This window comes from Pristis pectinata, chromosome 3 (assembly GCF_009764475.1).
Source record: "Pristis pectinata isolate sPriPec2 chromosome 3, sPriPec2.1.pri, whole genome shotgun sequence".
NCBI lineage: Eukaryota > Metazoa > Chordata > Chondrichthyes > Rhinopristiformes > Pristidae > Pristis > Pristis pectinata.
This window is the reverse complement of record NC_067407.1, coordinates 68330630-68349539: the sequence shown is the minus strand read 5'-3', so window position 1 is coordinate 68349539 and position 18910 is coordinate 68330630. Positions and strand designations below refer to the sequence as shown.

General features: G+C 48.5%; 1 protein-coding gene across 2 annotated transcripts in view; it reads right to left on the bottom strand.

The window, feature by feature from the left end:
- The window catches only part of LOC127568576 (vesicle-trafficking protein SEC22b), a 32993-nt gene that overhangs the window by 5366 nt on the left and 8717 nt on the right, over window positions 1–18910 (bottom strand). For both annotated transcript variants that reach the window (XM_052012491.1, XM_052012492.1), the window contains 2 exons: window positions 15416–15576; window positions 8134–8280 (listed from right to left, as the gene is read on the bottom strand). In XM_052012491.1, the coding sequence (XP_051868451.1) occupies window positions 8134–8280; window positions 15416–15576 (308 nt within the window). The remainder of the gene's footprint in view (window positions 1–8133; window positions 8281–15415; window positions 15577–18910) is intronic.

The window sequence follows — 18910 nt, the reverse complement described above, 5'->3', positions numbered from 1 at the left end:
TAGCCTCAGGGACGGCTACATCTGCACCCGGTGTATCGAGCTGCAGCTCCTAAGGGACCATGCTAGGGAACTGGAGAGGCAGCGTGATGACCTTTGTCTGGTCAGGGAGAGTGAGGAAGTGATAGAAGTTATAGGCAGGTGGTCACACCGGGGCCACGGGAAACAGGCAAGTGGGTCAACGACAGGAGGGGGGAGGGGAAGAGTCGGGTACTAGAGAGCACCCCTGTGGCTGTACCCCTTGACAATAAGTACTCCTGCTTGAGTGCTGTTGGGGGAGACAGCCTACCTGGGGGAAGCAACAGTGGCAGTGTCTCTAGAGCAGAGTCCAGCCCTGTGGCTCAGAAGGGTAGGGAAAGAGAGAGGAGGGCAGTAGTGATAGGGGGCTCTATAGTTAGGGGGGCAGACAGGCAATTCTGTGGACACAGGAAGGAAACTCGGATGGTAGTTTGCCTCCCAGGTGCCAGGGTCTGGGATGTTTCAGATCGCGTCCAAGATAACCTGCAGAGGGAAGGAGAACAGCCAGAGGTCATGGTACATCTTGGTACCAATGACATTGGTAGGAAAAGGGATAAGGTCCTGAAAAAAGACTATAGGGAGTTAGGAAGGAAGTTGAGAAGCAGGACCTCAAAGGTAGTAATTTCAGGATTACTGCCTGTGCCATGCAACAGTGATTATAGGAATAGAATGAGGTGGAGGATAAATGTGTGGCTGAGGGATTGGAGTGAGGGGCAGGGATTCAGATATCTGGATCGTCGGGGCCTCTTCTGGGGCAGGTATGATCTGTACAAAAAGGACGGGTTGCACTTGAATCCCAGGGGGACCAATATCTTTGCGGGGAGGTTTGCTAAGGCTACTGGGGAGAGTTTAAACTAGAATTGTTGGGGGGTGGGATCCGAACTGGAGAGACTGGGGACGAGGTGTTTGGCTCTCAAATAGAGAAAGCTTGTAGACAGTACGAGAGGGAGCATAGGCAGGTGATAGAGAAGGGACATGCTCAGTTTGAGACGTGTATGTGTGTATTTTAACGCAAGGAGTATTGTGAACAAGGCGGATGAGCCTACAGCTTGGATAAATACTTGGAGCTACGAGGTGGTGGCCATTACAGAGACTTGGATGGCTCAGGGACAGGAATGGTTACTTCAAGTGCCAGGTTTTAGATGTTTCAGAAAGGACAGGGAGGGAGGTAAAAGAGGTGGGGGAGTGGCACTGTTGATCAGAGATAGTGTCACGGCTGCAGAAAAGGTGGACGTCATGGAGGGATTGTCTACGGAGTCTCTTTGGGTGAAGTTTAGGAACAGGAAGGGGTCAATAACTTTACTGAGTGTTTTTTATAGGCCGCCCAATAGTAACAGGGGTATTGAGGAGCAGATAGGAAAGCAGATCCTAGAAAGGTGTGAGAATAACAGGAGTTGTTGTGATGGGGGATTTTAATTTCCCAAACATTGATTGGCATCTCCATACAGCAAGGAGTTTAGATGGGGTGGAGTTTGTTAAGTGTGTTTAGGAAGGATTCTTGACACAATATGTAGATAGGCCTACAAGAGGAGAGGCTGTGCTTGATTTGGTATTGGGAAATGAACCTGGTCAGGTGTCAGATCTCTCAGTGGGAGAGCATTTTGGAGATAGAATTATGATCACTATCTCCTTTACAATAGCATTGGAGAGAGATAGGAACAAACTAGAAAGGTGTTTAGCTGGAGTAAAGGAAATTATGTGGCTCTCAGGCAGAAAATTAGAAGCTGAAATTGGGATCATATGTTCTCAGGGAAAAGTACGGAAGAAATGTGGCAAATATTCAGGGGATATTTATGTGGAGTTCTGCATAGGCATGTACCAATGATACAGGGAAGTTACGATAGGATACAGGAACCGTGGTGTACAAAGGCTGTAATAAATCTAGTCAAAAGGAAAAGAAAAGCTTACAAAAGGTTCAGAGAGCTAGGTAATGCTAGAGATCTGGAAGAGTATAAGGCTAACAGGAAGGACCTTAAGAAGGAAATTAGGCGAGCCAGTAGGGGACATGAGAAGGCCTTGGTAGGCAGGATTAAGGAAAACCCCAAGGCAGTCTACAAGTATGTGAAGAGCAAGAGGATAAGACGCGAAAGAATAGGACCTATCAAGTGCAACAGTGGGAAAGTGTATGGATCTGGAAGAAATAGCGGAGGTACTTGAGTAAGTGCTTAAGTCTGGATGAACTTTGGCTCAGAGTTGATGAGCTGGAGTCGCAGCTACAAACACTGCGCAGCATAAGGGAGGGAGAGAGTTATGGAGACACGGTCCATCAGGTGACAGTCACCCCCCCTTAGAGCAGGTACATATGAGGTTCAGGAGGCAGATAGAATGGTGACTGTCAGGGGAGGGAAGAGGAAGAAGTAGTCAGGCAGGCAGACAGAGCAGGGAACCCCGGAGGCTGTTCCCCTCCATAACAAGTTTTCTGCCTTGGAAGCTGTTGAGGGGGATGACCTGCAGGGGCCTAGCTGCAGTTACCAGGTCTCTGGCACTGGGACTGGTACAGCTGCTCAGAAGGGAAGGGTGGGAAAGAGACATGCGGTAGTGATAGGGGACTCGATAGTCAGGGAAACAGATAAGAGGTTCTGTGGCAGTGAGCATGAATCCCGGATGGTATGTTGCCTCCCAGGTGCCAGGGTCCGGGATGTCACTGATCGGGTCCACAGGATTCTTGAGCGGGAGGGAGAGCAGCCAGAAGTTGTGGTCCAGGTTGGCACCAATGACATAGGTAGGAAGGGGGATGAGGTCCTGAAGAGTGAGTTCAGGGAGCTAGGCAGAAAATTGAGGAACAGGACCTCAAGGGTAGCAATCTCAGGATTGCTGCCAGTGCCACGTGATAGTGAAGGCAGGAATAGGAGGAGGTGGCAGATAAATGCGTGGCTGAGAAGCTGGTGTAGGAGGGAGGGTTTTAGATTTCTGGATCATTGGGATCTCTTCTCGGGAAGGTGGGACCTGTACAGAGAGGACGGGTTACACTCGAACCAGAAGGGGGCCAATATCCTTGCGGCGAGATTTGCTAGGGTGGTTCGGGAGGGTTTAAACTAGTTTGTGAGGGGGAAGGGAATGGGGAAAAGTTAGATCAAACAGGTAGAGAGGCTTTGGGGAAGAAGCAGAATACAGGCTGTAAAAGTAGTAAGGTAGATGGACTGAAGTGTGTTTACTTAAATGCAAGAAGTTTCAGGAATAAGGGGGATGAACTGAGGGCTTTGATGGGTATGGGGGACTATGATATCGTGACTATTACTGAGATGTGGCTGACGTCAGGAGAGGAGTGGATATTGAATATTCCTGGTTTTCGGTGTTTTAAGAGGGATAGGGAAGGGGGGAGAAGAGGAGGAGGGGTGGCGATACTGGTCAGGGACACTGTTACGGCTGTGGAAAAGCTGGATGTTGTAGAAGGATCATCTCTAGAGTCCGTATGGGTGGATTTAGGGAACAAGAAAGGAGCAGTTACTCTACTAGGAGTATTCTATAGGCCCCCCGGTAGCAGTAGAGATATAGAGGAGCAGATTGGCAGGCAGTGTTTGGAGAGAAGCAAAAATAACAGGGTTGTTATAATGGGAGACTTCGACTTCCCAAATATAGACTGGAACCTGCTTAGTGCCAAAGGTTTAGATGGGATGGAATTTGTTAAATGTGTCCAGGAGGGATTCCTGACGCAGTAATGTTGACAGGCCGACTAGAGGGAATGCCATGTTAGATCTAGTTTTAGGAAATGAACCAGGACAGGTGAAGGATCTATTGGTGGGTGAGCATTTGGGGGACAGTGACCATTGCTCCATTACCTTTAAAATTGTCATGGACAGGGACAGGTGCAGAGAGGACAAGAGGATTTTTTATTGGGGAAGGGCGAACTATGAGGCTATAAGGAGAGAACTTGGGAGTGTAAATTGGGATGTCCTTTTTGAAGGAAAATGTACCATGGAGATGTGGTCGATGTTCAGGGATCTTATGCAGGATGTTAGGGATAAATATGTCCCGGTGAGGCAGAGAAGGAATGGCAGGGTGAAGGAACCGTGGGTGACGAGAGAGGTGGAACGACTTGTTAGGGAGAAGAAGGTAGCATATGTGAGGTATAAGCAGCAAGGTTCAGACAGGGCCCGTGAGGAATATAGGGTAGTGAGGAAGGAACTTAAGAAAGGGCTGAGGAAAGCTAGAAGGGGACATGAAAAGGCGTTGGCTAGTAGGGTTAAGGAAAATCCCAAGGCCTTTTTCAAGTACGTGAAGGGTAGGAGGATGGCTAGGGTAAAGGTAGGTCCAATTAAGGACAAAGGTGGGAGAATTTGCCTGGAGGCGGCGGAAGTGGGAGAAGTTCTCAATGAGTACTTCTCTTCAGTATTCACCAGGGAGAGGGGTCTGGATGACGCGGAAGGGAGTGCTGGTAGGGGTAATGTTCTCGAGGTTGTAGATATCAAGAGAGAGGATGTGTTGAAGTTGTTAAATAATATTAAGACAGATAAATCTCCGGGGCCTGACGGGATTTTCCCCAGGCTGCTTCAAGAGGCGAGGGAGGAGATTGTTGAACCACTGGTAAGGATCTTTGAGTCCTCGTTGTCCACAGGGATGGTGCCGGAGGATTGGAGGGTTGTGAATGTTGTCCCCTTGTTCAAAAAAGGTAATAGGGATAGGCCAGGATTCTAAGGGATAGGATTTATGAACACCTAGAGAATCATGGACTGATTAGGGACAGCCAGCATGGCTTTGTGAAGGGAAGATCTTGCCTCACAAGCCTGATATTAGAGTTCTTTAAGGAGGTGACGAGGAAGATTGATGAGGGCAGTGCGGTGGATGTGGTTTACATGGATTTTAGTAAGGCATTTGATAAGGTTCCTCATGATAGGCTTCTTCAGAAGGTCAGAGGCCAAGGGATCCAGGGAAGCTTGGCTGTGTGGATTAGGAATTGGCTTGCATGTAGAAAGCAGAGGGTTGTGGTGGAAGGAGTGCCCTCGGATTGGAGGGCAGTGACTAGTGGTGTCCCGCAGGGATCAGTTCTGGGACCTTTACTTTTTGTGATATTTATAGATGACTTAGATGAGGGGGTGGAGGGCTGGGTTAGTAAGTTTGCGGATGACACTAAGATCGGCGGTGTTGTGGACAGTGTGGAGGGCTGTTGGAGCTTACAGAGGGATATTGATAGGATGCAGAGCTGGGCTGACAAGTGGCAGATGGAGTTCAATCCAGAGAAGTGTGAGGTGGTACACTTTGGAAGGACAAACTCCAGGGCAGAGTACTGGGTAAATGGCAAGGTACTTGGCAGTGTGGAGGAGCAGAGGGATCTGGGGGTTCATATTCACAGTTCACTGAAAGTTGCCTCACAGGTGGAAAGACCAGTTAAGAAGGCCAATGGGATGTTGGGTTTCATAAATCGTGGGATTGAGTTTAAGAGCCACAAGGTGATGATGCAGCTTTACAAAACTCTAGTTAGGCCACACTTGGAGTACTGTGTTCCGTTCTGGTCGCCTCATTATAGGAAGGATGTGGAGGTGTTGGAGAGGGTGCAGAGGAGATTTACCAGGATGCTGCCTGGATTAGAGAGTATTGAATATGAGGAGAGGTTTAAGGTGCTAGGGCTTTATTCACTGGAAAGGAGGAGGATGAGAGGAGACATGATAGAGGTATATAAAATATTGAGAGGAATAGATAGAGTAGACAGTCAGCGCCTCCTTCCCAGGGCACCAATGCTCAAGACGAGAGGGCATGGCTTTAAGGTTGGGAGGGCATGGGAGGTTCAGGGGGAGGTTTTTCACCCAGAGAGTGGTTGGTGCATGGAATGCATTGCCTGGGGTGCTGGTGGAGGCAGATACATTGGACAGGTTCAGGAGCTTGTTGGATAGGCACATGGAGGAATGTGAGATGGAGGGATATGTGGGAGGAAGGGGTTAGGTAGTGTGAGGGTGGTTTGATGGACGGCACAACATGGTGGGCCGAAGGGCCTGTTTTGTGCTGTATGGTTCTATGGTACTTAATGAATACTTTACATCAGTATTCACTACAGAAAAAGATCTTGGTGATTGGAGGGAGGACTTTCAGCAGGCTGAAAAGCTTGAGAATGTAGATATTAAGAAAGAGGAGGTGCTGGAGCTTTTGGAAAGCATCAAGTTGGATAAGTCGCCGGGACCGAATGAGATGTACCCCAGGCTACTGTGGGAGGTGAGGGAGGAGATTGCAGAGCCCCTGACGATGATCTCTGCATCATCGATGGAGATGGGAGAGGTTCCGGAGAATTGGAGGGTTGCGGATGTTGTTCTCTTATTCAAGGAAGGGAGTAGAGATAGCCCAGGGAATTATAGACCAGTGAGTCTTACTTCAGTGGTTGGTAAGTTGATACGAGTGGCAGGATTTATGAACATTTGGAGAGGTATTAATATGATTAGGAATAGTCAGCATGGCTTTGTCAAGGGCAGGTCCTGCCTTATGAGACTGATTGAATTTTTTGAGGATGTGACTAAACACATCCATGAAGGGAGAGCAGTAGATGTAGTGTATATGGATTTCAGCAAGGCATTTGATAAGGTACCCCATGCAAGGCTTATAGGAAGTAAAGTGGCATGGGATCCAAGGGGACATTGCATTGTGGATCCAGAACTGGTTGCCCCACAGGAGGCAAAGAGTGGTTGTTGACAGGTCATATTCTGCATGGAGGTTGGTGACCAGTGGTGTACCTCAGGGATCTGTTCTGGGACCCTTACTCTTTGTGATTATTATAAATGGCCTGGATAAGGAAGTGGAGGGATGGGTTAGTAAGTTTGCGGATGACACAAAGGTTGGAGGTGTTGTGGACAGTATAGAGGGCTATCAGAGGTTACAGTGGGACATAGATAAGATACAAAACTGGGCTGAGAAGTGGCAGATGGAGTTCAACCCAGATAAGTGTGAAGTGGTTCATTTTGGTAGGTCAAATATGATGGCAGAGTATAGTATTAATGGTAGGACTCTTGACAGTGTGGTGGATCAGAGGGATCTTAGGGTCCAAGTCCATAGGACACTCAAAGCAGCTGCACAGGCTGACTCTTTGGTTAAGAAGGCATATGGTGTATTGTCCTTCATCAATCGTGGAATTGAATTTAGGAGCCGAGAGGTAATGTTGCAGCTATATAGGACCCTGGTCAGACCCCACTTGGAGTACTGTGCTCATTTCTGGTCACCTCACTACAGGAAGGATGTGCAAGCCATAGAAAGGGTCCAGAGGAGATTTACAAGGATGCTGCCAGGATTGGGAAGCATGCCTTATGAAAACAGGTTGAGGGAACCGGGCCTTTTCTCCTTGGAGCGACGGAGGATGAGGGGGGGACCTGATAGAGGTAAATAAGATGATGAGAGGCACTGATCGTGTGGATAATCAGAGGCTTTTTCCCAGGCTGAAATGGTTGCTACAAGAGGACATAGGTTTAAGGTGCTGGGGAGTAGGCAGAGAGGAGATGTCAGGGATAAGTTTTTTTACTCAAAGTGGTGAGTGCATGGAATGGGCTGCTGGCAACGGCGGTGGAGGTGGATATGATAAGGTCTCTTAAGAGACTTTTGGATAGGTACATGAGCTGAGAAAAATAGAGGGCTATGGGTAAGCCTAGTAATTTCTAAGGTAGGGACATGTTTGGCACAGCTTTGTGGGCTGAAGGGCCTGAATTGTGCTGTAGGTTTTCTATGTTTCTATCCTGATCAAATACGGTCTCTTATGATGAAAATATGAATTAAATGTTTATTTTGAAACAAATGCTAACATCAGTGAAAATGATCATAATACTGTTGGATTTAAAAAGACAAAGCAAACAGTCCACTCACAGGAGGGACCATCCCCATCCTTATCCAGTCCGCCTACACGCAAGTCCTCTTCCACACTGTAGGAACTATTACGGAACGGTCTTTAAAGTTACAGCCAAATCCAATCCAAATGGGTGCTCTATGACAGGGGTCACCCTTTCAATTAAAGGTTGATGTTGTGCAGGAACACAGGTAAAGTTTCAGGGTCTGAACAATTGGTCAGACTGGGCGAGATCTGTGGCTGAGCTCAACGCTGCGGGCACTGTTACGTTTACACAATACTAAGAGGATTTCTCTTCCACTCCCTTTTTGAAGGAACCACCCAGCACATCTTAAGTTGCTGATGTTCATACATAGAGGCTTTACCTGAAAGTGCTTCTCCTCGCTGCAACACCTCTTCAATATTCGCCACCATTATTCTCTGCACATCCTGCAGCTCTGTGTTTATGGAGCCGAGGTTTCTCCGTGCTCTGCTGTCGATGTAGGATTTCTTTGTTTTTTGAATGTATGTGTCTGAAAGAAAATGTAAACAGCAAAATTTAGTTACACTTCACAATCACCACTCTACATAATCTGGCTCATTACCGCCCAGTCATCTCCCAGTTATCAGCAGAGTAATGGATGGTGTCCAGCAGTACTGAATCACTAATAACCCACTCTCTGATGCTCAGCCTGGGTTTTGCTGGAACCACAAAGCTTAACATGGGCTGAGGTGAGAGTCTCTGTCCGTGAAATCATGGGAGCATTTAACTGAATGGGGCATTAAGAGCCTGGGTAAAGTATGAAGTAAATGCACATCAAGGAGAACACATTTCCCTAGCTGGAGTCAGACCTGGCCAAAGGAAGGTGTTTGTAGTTGTCACAGGTCAATCATCTCAGCCCCAGGACACCACTTCAGGAGTTCCTCAGGGTAGTGTCCTGGGCCCAACCATCTTTAGCCGCTTCATCAACGATCTTCCTTCATCAGGTCAGGAGCGGAGATCTTTGCTGATGCGTGTACAATGTTCAATTTCATTTGCAGCTCCTCGGCAAATGAACCAATGAATCAGTCCACACCTGCACACAGCACCATGCAGGCACAGTCGATAATTCCAAGCACACAAGTGCCAGGCAGTGACCATCTCTAACAAGTGCACATCTAACCACCTAACCTTGACGTTCAATGGCATTAACATTGCTAAGACTCCACCATCAACATTCTGGGATTATCAATGACAAAATCTAACTGGACCAACTGCAGAGGTACCAAGGCTGGGTACTGTACACCAAGTAATCATCTTCCAAATCCCTCAAGTCTTTCCACTATCTATCTATCTATCTATCCATCCATCCCAAGTCAGGAGTGTGATGGAATACTCTCCAATATCACAAGATACTCAACTCATCCAGGATAAGGTTCTCACTTGACTGGTACCATCCTGGACATGGATAAGGAGTCACTGCGCTGTGGTGGTGGATGGTTTTTCCACCACTGCAGTTGTTTGTTGGGGCTTCTTCTTTTGCATTTCCCAAACCCACAACTTCTTCCACCAAGTAGTACAGGGCAGGAGGTGCATGGGAGCAACTGCCAATCATACATCCATGTGATACGGAAACATATCATCGTTCCTTCATCATCACAGGATCAAACTCCTGGAATTCCGTCCCAGCCTTTTTTCCAGGGTTGGGAGATCAAGAACTAGGGGACATAGTTTTAAGGTTAAAGGTGAAAGGTTTAATAACAACCTGAGGGGCAACTTTTTCTACACAGTGGGTGGTAGATAAATGAAACCAGCTGCCAGAGGAAGTGGTTGAGGCAGGTATATTAAATACATTTAAGTAGTATGTGGGCAAGTATATGGATGACAAGAGTTTAGAGGGATATGGGCCAGGTGCTAGGATGTAGGATTAGCCTGAATATACATCCCTCCCTGCCATCGAGGACATCATCAAGAGGCAGTGCCTCAAGAAGGCAGCATCCACCATTAAGGACCTCATCACCTGGGACACGTCCTCTTCACGTTACTACCATCGGGGAGGAGGTATAGGAGCCTGAAGACCCACACTCAACGTTTCAGGGACAGCTTCTTCCCCTCCACCATCAGATTTCTGAACTGCTGCCACAAAACAATAAATTTCATGACATATGTCAGTGTTAATAAACCTGATTCTGATCTTAGTTGGCATGGACACGCATGGGCCAAAAGGCCATTTTATGAACAGCACCACGGGTCTCGTTTGCCACAAGGCCAGAAGCAGCTCATGATGGCAGCTCTGCAGCAGCTTTTCAAGGACAATTAAGATGGTACTGTAGCAACCTACCTCTGAAGCAAGTAAACCGGCTCTGAGAACGGAGCGCGCATCGGCAGGAAGGCCGGCCACAAAATGGCGCCAGGCCTGCTTCTTCGACAGTGAGGGGAGAAAGCTAGCGCGCGGGAAGAGTTGGTGACGTATCGCGGGCGTCACTTCCGTCCGGAGAGGGCAGGATCTGTAATGGGTTTAAAAGCTAGCGCAGGAAGTTGAAAAATAAATCAGTCTCGAGTTCAGACTGCGTGTTTCATTCTTAGATCAGTGCATAGCACCTCACTACATTGGTAACCCCGATGGTCCAAACAGGATTTGGACCGAAGATGACCGACCTTTCAGCTGTTCACGCAGTTTCACTTAAACTGCCAACTTTCTGGACGCTGCAGCCCCGACTGCGGTTTGATCAAGCAGAGGCCCAGTTCCAGGTTCGACAGATTTCTTCCGACTTCACGTGCTACTATTACGTGGTGAGCACCCTTGACCAGGAGACAGCTGCCCAGGTCGAGGACTTCATTCAGTCACCACCAGAGGAAGGCAAATACGTAGCATTCAAATCACTGCTCATTCACACCTTCGGCCTCTCACAGCAGGAGTGAGGCGCCCGCTTGCTGCACCTGGACAGTTTGGGAGACAGGCCACCATCCACACTAATGAACGAAATGCTGGCCCTGGCTGACGGACACAAGCCCTGCCTCATGTTCGAGCAGGCGTTTCTAGAGCAGCTGCCCCAAGACATACATCTGCTACTCATTGATGTGGATTTCAGTGACCCCCAGAAGGTGGCGGCCCGGGCAGACATGCTGTGGAAGGCCAAGAGGGAGAGCGAGGTGTCCGTCGCACAGATCACCAAGCCACATGCCCAACGGCAGACCAGACCAGGCCCGACAACGGAGCGCGCGCAACCTAGAGGCAGCAGTGAGGGAGCCAACGTTCAGTGGTGTTTCTACCATCAGCAATGGGGCGCTCGCCCTGTGAGTTCCCGGGAAACACCGAGGCCAGCCGCTGCTGATGGCTACGGCAGCTGGCCACCAAGACAGCCTTTTGTTCATCTGGGACAAACAATCAAGACAGCGCTTCTTGGTCGACACCGGAGCAGAAATCAGCGTTTTACGCCCAATGGGGAGCGACACCTGCAACAGGGAATGAGGACCCACCCTCAGGGCCGCAAACGGCAGCACGATACGAACTTACGGAATCCGCACAGTGCAGCTGCAGTTCGACATCAGCCGGTTCACGTGGGACTTCACACTGGCCGCCGTGGCCCAGCCACTCCTAGGGGCGGACTTCTTGCAGGCCCACAGCCTACTGGTTGACTTACTCGGGAAAAGGCTGGTACATGCCAAGACTTTTCAGACATTCTCCTTGGGCGAAGCCAAGTTACTGGCCCCACACCTGGACTCCGTCACGCTGTTGGACAATGAATTCACCAGAATCCTGGCGGACTTCCCATCAGTTCTGGCACCGCAGTTCACGACAGCCATACCCAGACACGGAGTACAGCACCACATCCTGACCAAGGGACCACCCCTCCACGCCCACGCACGACGGCTTCTCCAGACAAGCTCCGCCTGGCGAAGGAGGAGTTCAAGTGGATGGAGGAATTGGGGATTGTACAGAGGTCCGACAGCCCATGGGCTTCCTCCCGCACATGGTGCCCAAAGCAGCCGGGGGCTGGAGACCGTGCGGCGACTACTGTCGGTTGAACGAGGCTACAACCCCAGACCGCTACCCCGTACCCCACATACAGGACTATGCAGCGAACCTGCACGGGGCGAGCATCTTTTCCAAGGTCGACCTCATCTGGGGATATCATCAAATCCCGGTACACCCTGAAGACATCCCCAAGACAGTGCTCATCACCCCGTTTGGCCTGTTCGAATTCCTCCGGATGCATGTCGGCCTGAAGAACGCCGCACAGACGTTCCAGCGGCTGATGGATGCCGTAGGACGCGACCTTGACTTCGCGTTCATCTACTTGGACAACATCCTCATAGCCAGCCGCAATCGCCAGGAACACTTGTCCCATCTCCGCCTGCTCTACTCCCACTTGAGTGACTTCGGCCTCACCATCAACCCAGCCAAATGCCAGTTCGGGCTTGACACCATCGACTTCCTGGGCCACAGAATTACCAAAGACAGGGCAACTCCCCTGCCCGCCAAGGTAGACATGATCCGCCACTTCGCCCGGCCCAACACAGTCAAAGGCTTGCAGGAATTCGTTGGTTTGGTCAACTTATACCACCGTTTTCTCCCCTCGGCAGCACAAGTCACGCGCCCTTTGTTCACCCCGATGTTGGGTAAAGGCAAGGACATTACTTGGGACAAAGAGGCCGCGGCCGCTTTCGTTAAAGCCAAAGAAGCCTTGGCAGACGCCGCGATGCTGGTGCACCCCAGAACGGACGTCCCAACCGCCCTCACAGTGGACGCGTCCAACAAGACAGTCAGTGGGGTGTTGGAACAACTCATCGAGGGGTGCTGGAACAACTCATCGAGGAACCCCTAGCGTTCTTCAGCAAGCACCTGCGGCAACCTGAACTCAAGTATAGTGCTTTCGACCTGGAGCTGTTAGCACTTTACCTGGTAATCTGGCATTTCAGGTACTTTTTAGAGGGCAGGCCGTTCACCGCATTCACAGACCACAAACCATTGGCCTTCGCGTTCATGAAGGCATCCAATCCCTGGTCGGCCCATTAGCAGCGACATCTGTCCTACATCTCCGAGTACACGACGGACATCCAGCAAAGGACAATGTTGTGGCGGACGCACTCTCCAGACCAGCTATCCAGGCCCTGTCCCAGGGAGTGGACTACACAGTGCTAGCAGAGGCACAGCAGGCAGACGACGAGTTGCCCAGCTACAGGACCGCAGTCTCGGGTTTTCAGCTGCAAGAGCTCCTAGTAGGCCCAGGTGGAAGGATCCTCCTATGCGACATAGCTACCGGCCAACCTCGCTCCATTGTCCTGGCAGCCTGGCAGTGGCAAGTTTTCGACTCTGTACACAGTTTGGCACACCCATCCATCAGGACAACCATCCGGATGGTCTCCAGCAGGTTCGTGTGGCACGGACTCCGCAAACAGGTCAGCAAGTGAGCCAAAACGTGCGTGCAGTGCCAAACATTCAAGGTGCAGCGGCACACCAGAGCACTGCTGCAGCAGTTCGAGCCTACCCACCAGAGGTTCGACCACATTCATGTGGATATCGTGGGGCCCCTGCCTGTGTTGAGAGGAGCGAGGTACCTCCTAACTATGGTTGACCAATTCACAAGATGGCGAGAGGCGGCCCTGCTCACTGACACCACCGCGGATTCCTGCGCCCAAGCTCTGATTGCAACCTGGGTAGCAAGCTTCAGTGTACCGGCCCACATTACCTCTGACAGAGGTGCCCAGTTCACCTCCAGCCTGTGGTCAGCCGTGGCCAGCCTGTTGGGAGCACGTTTACACCACACAACCGCCTACCACCCACAGTCGAATGGACTGGTGGAACACTTCCACTGCCACTTGAAGTTGGCTCTCATGGCCCGCCTGTTAGAGCCCAACTAGGTGGATGAGCTCCCCTGGGTCCTGCTGGGAATCCGCACAGCACCCAAAGAGGATCTGCGCACCTCGTCGGCCGAGCTGGTGTACGGCGCACCCCTGGTCGTCCCAGGAGAGTTCATACCAGCCCCAAGGGGGCAGGAGGAAGAACCAGCAACAGTCCTGGACAGACTACATGAGAGGCTCAGCAACCTGGCCCCCATACCGACTTCATGACACGGACAAACCCCGACCTGCGTACCCAAAGACCTGCAGAACTGTAAGTTTGTTTTCGTTCAAAGGGGCGCGCACCAGACACCTCTGCAGCGGCCATATGAGGGACCGTTCAAAGTACTGAGGAACAATGGGTCCACATATGTTCTGGACATCGGGGGTGGGGGGAAAGAAGTGTTCACGGTGGACTGGCTCAAACTGGCCCACGTGGACTTGTCGCAGACTGTCGAGGCTCAAGCTCCTTGGTGCAGAGGCAGACTGCCCAAACAGCGACTGTCCCAAACTGTGGAATTTGGGAGGGGTATCGCCGGTTCTGGGGTGGGGTCATGTAGCAACCTACCTTCGAGGCAAGCGAACCGGCTCAGAGAATGGAACGCACATTGGCAGGAAGGCCGGCCGCAAAATGGCGCCGGTCCTTCTTCTTTGACAGTGAGGAGAGAAAGCCCGCGCACAGGAAGAGTTGGTGACGTATCACAGGCGTCACTTGCGTCCGGAGAGGGCGGGATCTGTAACAGGTTTAAAAGCTAGCACAGGAAGTTGAAAAATAAATCAGTCTCAAGTTCAGACCTCCGACTGCGTGTTTCATTCTTAGCTCAGTGCGTAGCATCTCGCTACAGTAGCTTTGACATCGTGTAACTGAATAAAAAACACACTGCAGGTAGCTAGCTCCAGCAGATCACTACACAATGAAGGAACAAATTCCCCACTCCTTTCACACCACCACCCCTCAGATGAGATCTCTATTCCTATTCTCCTGTACTCCTCTAACTCTCCATTGTATTCACATGTCAGGAGTAGACTTTATTCCAGTCTCACTTTTATTCCTGGGCAGTCTATTATTCCCTTGGGATTACTTGGTTAGAAGACTGTATGATTAAGAACAATTCAATAGGGGAACTAGTTTGGAGGAGAGAAGTAGGATATGCAGAGAAAACCGTTGGGAGAAGCGATGAATGGAGTGCAAATACTTCAGGTCCTAACTGGGACTGAACTGGGGGCCCTGGAAATGGAGCTGGAAGTCATGCGGGATAAGATCGTCAAGTCCCAAGGAAGGACACACGACTGCGGTAGCAAGTCTGGGTGAGATACTATCCCAACTATTTGGATGGTAGTCACCATTGTAGGGCAGGCACGGTAGTGTAGTGGTTAGTGTAATGCTATTACAATGCCAGCGACCCGGGTTCAATTCCAGCCACTGTCCGTAAGGAGTTTGTACCTTCTCCCCGTGTCTGCGTGGGTTTCCTCCGGGTGCTCCAGTTTCCTCCCGCATTCCAAAGACGTATTTCCTCCCGCATTCCAAAGAAGTTGTGAGCATGCTGTTTTGGCACCAGAAACGTGGCGACACTTATGGGTTGCCCCCAGAACACTCTACGCAAAACACTGTGTGTTTCAATGTACATGTGACTAATGAAGATATCTTATCCTATTTCTGCTGAATACTTCTAGGTGAAATATCTTGGTGAATTCTCTTTTTCAACAACATAAAAGCTTCCCTTTCAACCGTCTTACCCACACTAAACACTTATAAGCAAAATTGGGAGGCAGCTGGATGTGAAGGACAAGAGGGGTGATTGCAAACAAAGGCAAGACTAGGGAATGGTATACTCACTACTCACCAAATTCAATGAAAGAGTAAGGGCGAGAGACTGTTGGGACCTTCTTTCCATGCTGTTCATCAAATTCTGCCTGCAGGTCTTCAAGATATGCAAAAGCCAATTTTTTTGAATATGCTGCATCGCATAAAACCAGATAGCAGACACCTTTCTCTATCACATAACTGTAAAAGAAAATATTGTGTTACAGGAATAACTCTTATTAAGGCAAGAGTTCCCTGATCACATAAGGCACTAGATCTGACACTTCTTTTCCAAATGAAATTTTCCAATCACCAACTGCAGCCGAAGCAGGAGATAAAGGTTTCCAGATTAACAGCTCATCCACAAAGATGCAACTCTGACTCCGCAATGCCACTTCACAATGGATCATCTGTCCATCTTAAATTCCAACTGAAGTGTTAAACCCCTGTTTATATCTTGCTGATTATTTACAAATAGACACTAACTATGCAGGTATACAGGCATCATCTGAATATTTAGTGTTAGATAGGGTCATTATTGGTCATTTAGTGCAATGCAACTATTTAAAAACTCATGTACACAATGTGGTGGCCTTATATAGAGGTTTATAAGATCATGAAGGGCAATGATAAGGCAGATGGTCACAGTCTTTTTCTCAGGGTAGAGGATATAGATTGAAGGTGAGAGGGGAAAGATTTAAAGGGGACCTGAGGGGCAAGTTTTTCTACACAGAGGGTGGTGGGCATATGGAATGAGTTTCCAGAGGAAACTAGAGGCAGGTACAATTACACGTTTAAAAGACATTTGGACAGGTACATGGATAGGAAAGGTTTGGAGGGATATGGGCCAAATGCAGGCAAATGGGACTAGCTCAGGAAAGCACCTTGGTGGGCATGGAAGAGTCGGGCCGAAGGGCCTGCCTCCACACTGTATAACTCTATGGCCCCATGTAGAAAACAGCGGACTTTTAAGAGGATACAGATGGCTGATGAAATTTGACACAAGTAAATGCAAAGTATTGCGCTTCAGAAAGATGAATGAGAAAATCCAATATGAACACAAGGCACAATTCTAAAAGAGGAACAACAGCAGAGAGATCAGAGGTATATGTCCTTACACCATTAAGAATGGCAGGGAAGGTGGATAAAGTGATTAAATAAGAAAAGGGGCAAAGAGACCATATGAGAAAAGAGTTGCACATTTATACATGGAGGAGTATGGCATATTAAGGACAAAGATGGGAACATCACATGGATACTCAGGACAAGAGTTAAGCTACTAGATGAACACAGACATCTGCCTTCACCAGGGAAGGTGGTGCTTCCACAGTAATACTGAAGGAGGAGATGGCTGAGACACTGAACACATTAGAAACTTACAATATGAAGGTATTAACAAAGATGACTAAACTTAAAGTAAGTCACCAGGACTGTTTGGGATGCCTCCTGGGATTTTGAGGGTAGTAGAGGAGGAAATCATGGAAACACTGACCATAATTTTCCAATGCTCTTTGGATATGGAAATACTAACAGAGGATGTACAGTAGCAAATGTAACTCTCTTTTTCAAGAGAGTAAGGATGAGGTCACAACTACCAATAGTCACTTGGCGGAAAATAAGTTAACTAAGGCAAGCTAACATAGATTTGTTACGGGCAAGCATGGTTAACAATTTGATGGGGTAACACAATGGAGTACATAGTCATAGAACAGTACAGCACTGGACAGGCCATTCAGCCCACGATGTTGTGCCGATCTTGATGCCAATTTATATTAAATGTCTTCCTCCTGTGTATCATCCATATCCCTTCATGTTTATATGTCTATCTAAAAGCCCCTTAAACTCCACCAAACTGCCTGATTCCACGACTTCCTCTGTAACCCATTCCAGCCACCTACCACTCTGTGCCTAAAAAACTTGCCTGTCACGTAGCCTTTAAACTCCCACCCACCTCTCCCTCCCCCCAACCTTAAAATCATGTCTTCTGGTGTTTGACATTTCTACCTGGGGAACAGATTCTGACTGTCAACCCTATCTAAGCCTCTCATAATTTTAAAATCCTCTATCAGGCCTCCCCTCAGCCTCCGATGCTCTAAGGAGAACAACCCAAGTTTGTCCAACCTGTCCTTATAGCTCGTACCCTTATAGCTATAGCTCAGTCTTCTAGAAGGCTTTTGATAAGATGCCACATGATAGACTTATCAACAAAGTTGAAGCATACAGCACAAAAGGGACATTGACAGCATAAGAAGATGGGTAAGTAACAGTAAGATGTAAGATGCAAGATGGGTAAGTAAGCAACAGGGCGGACATGTCACAGAGAGATGTAGAAACAGTAGGGTTATAGCAGTAGGTGACTTCAACTTCCCTGACCGTAACTGGGATCGCCTTAGTGTGAAAGGCTGAAAGGGGATAACCTTTAAGGTGCATCCAGGAGTGCTTTTTAAGTTTGTTAACTCCAGGTATTAACGGTTCAGGTAAAAGTGATCACACAGACATGGCTGCAAGGACAGCATTGATTAGGATCTGCACATTGGTTGGGTACATGACATCCAGGAAGGGCAGGAAGCTAGCAAAAGGAGAGGGGTGGCCCTGTTAATTAATGATGGTATTATCACAATAGAGAGGGATGAACCAGTGAAGGAAATCTGGATGTAGAAGTGGTTTGGGTGGAGATTAGTAGAAAAAGCAAAAGTTCACCTGTGGGAGTAGAGTAGAGGGCACTGAACAGTAATCAGATGGCAAGACAGAGTAAAAAGGATGAAATAACAGGTGGGATATGGAAATAATCATGCAGGATTTTAATTTGTTTAGAGAATAAAAATACAGATGAACAAGGTAGTTCAAAAGAGTGCTTTCAGATAGTTTCTGACAAGAGCACATGGAGCTAACCAAAGGGCAGATGATATCGTGCAGTGAGCTAGATTTAATTCATGACCTTGTTGTGAAGATAGCCTGAGGTAGCAGTGATCTGAATTTTACACTCGGTTGAGGGAGAGACAGACAGATCCACGACTTGTATTTTAATCTTAAATAAGGACAATAAAGAGGGCAAGAAAGGAGAGATCAGAAAACCAGGTTACAGGATTATACAACCAAACTGCAGAAGCAGATACTTAAGGGAATCTTACTGAAAACATAGAATAGAAACGTTCCAACAAGAAAGGAAAATTCTAAGGAGCGGAACCAGCATCTGTGTTAACTAAAAAAGTTAGAAGTAGTATCAACGTTAAACAAAAACAGGTGACAGGTCAGCTTCTTATTGTAATTACCTCATCTACTTTCCCTGGTAGCTTGTTCCACATATGCACCACCCACGGTATGAAGATTATGTATCCACTTCCTGGATCCCATGCAATCTAACCTTCCACGTGGGACCTTATCAAAGGCCTTGCTAAAGTCCAAAAAGATAACATTCACCGCCCTAGCTTCATCAATCCTTGTCTATCCAAATGCTGAAAGATCCTGTTCCTCAGAATCCCCTCCAGTAACTTACCTATGACTGATGTCAGGCTCACCGTTATAGTTCCCTGAC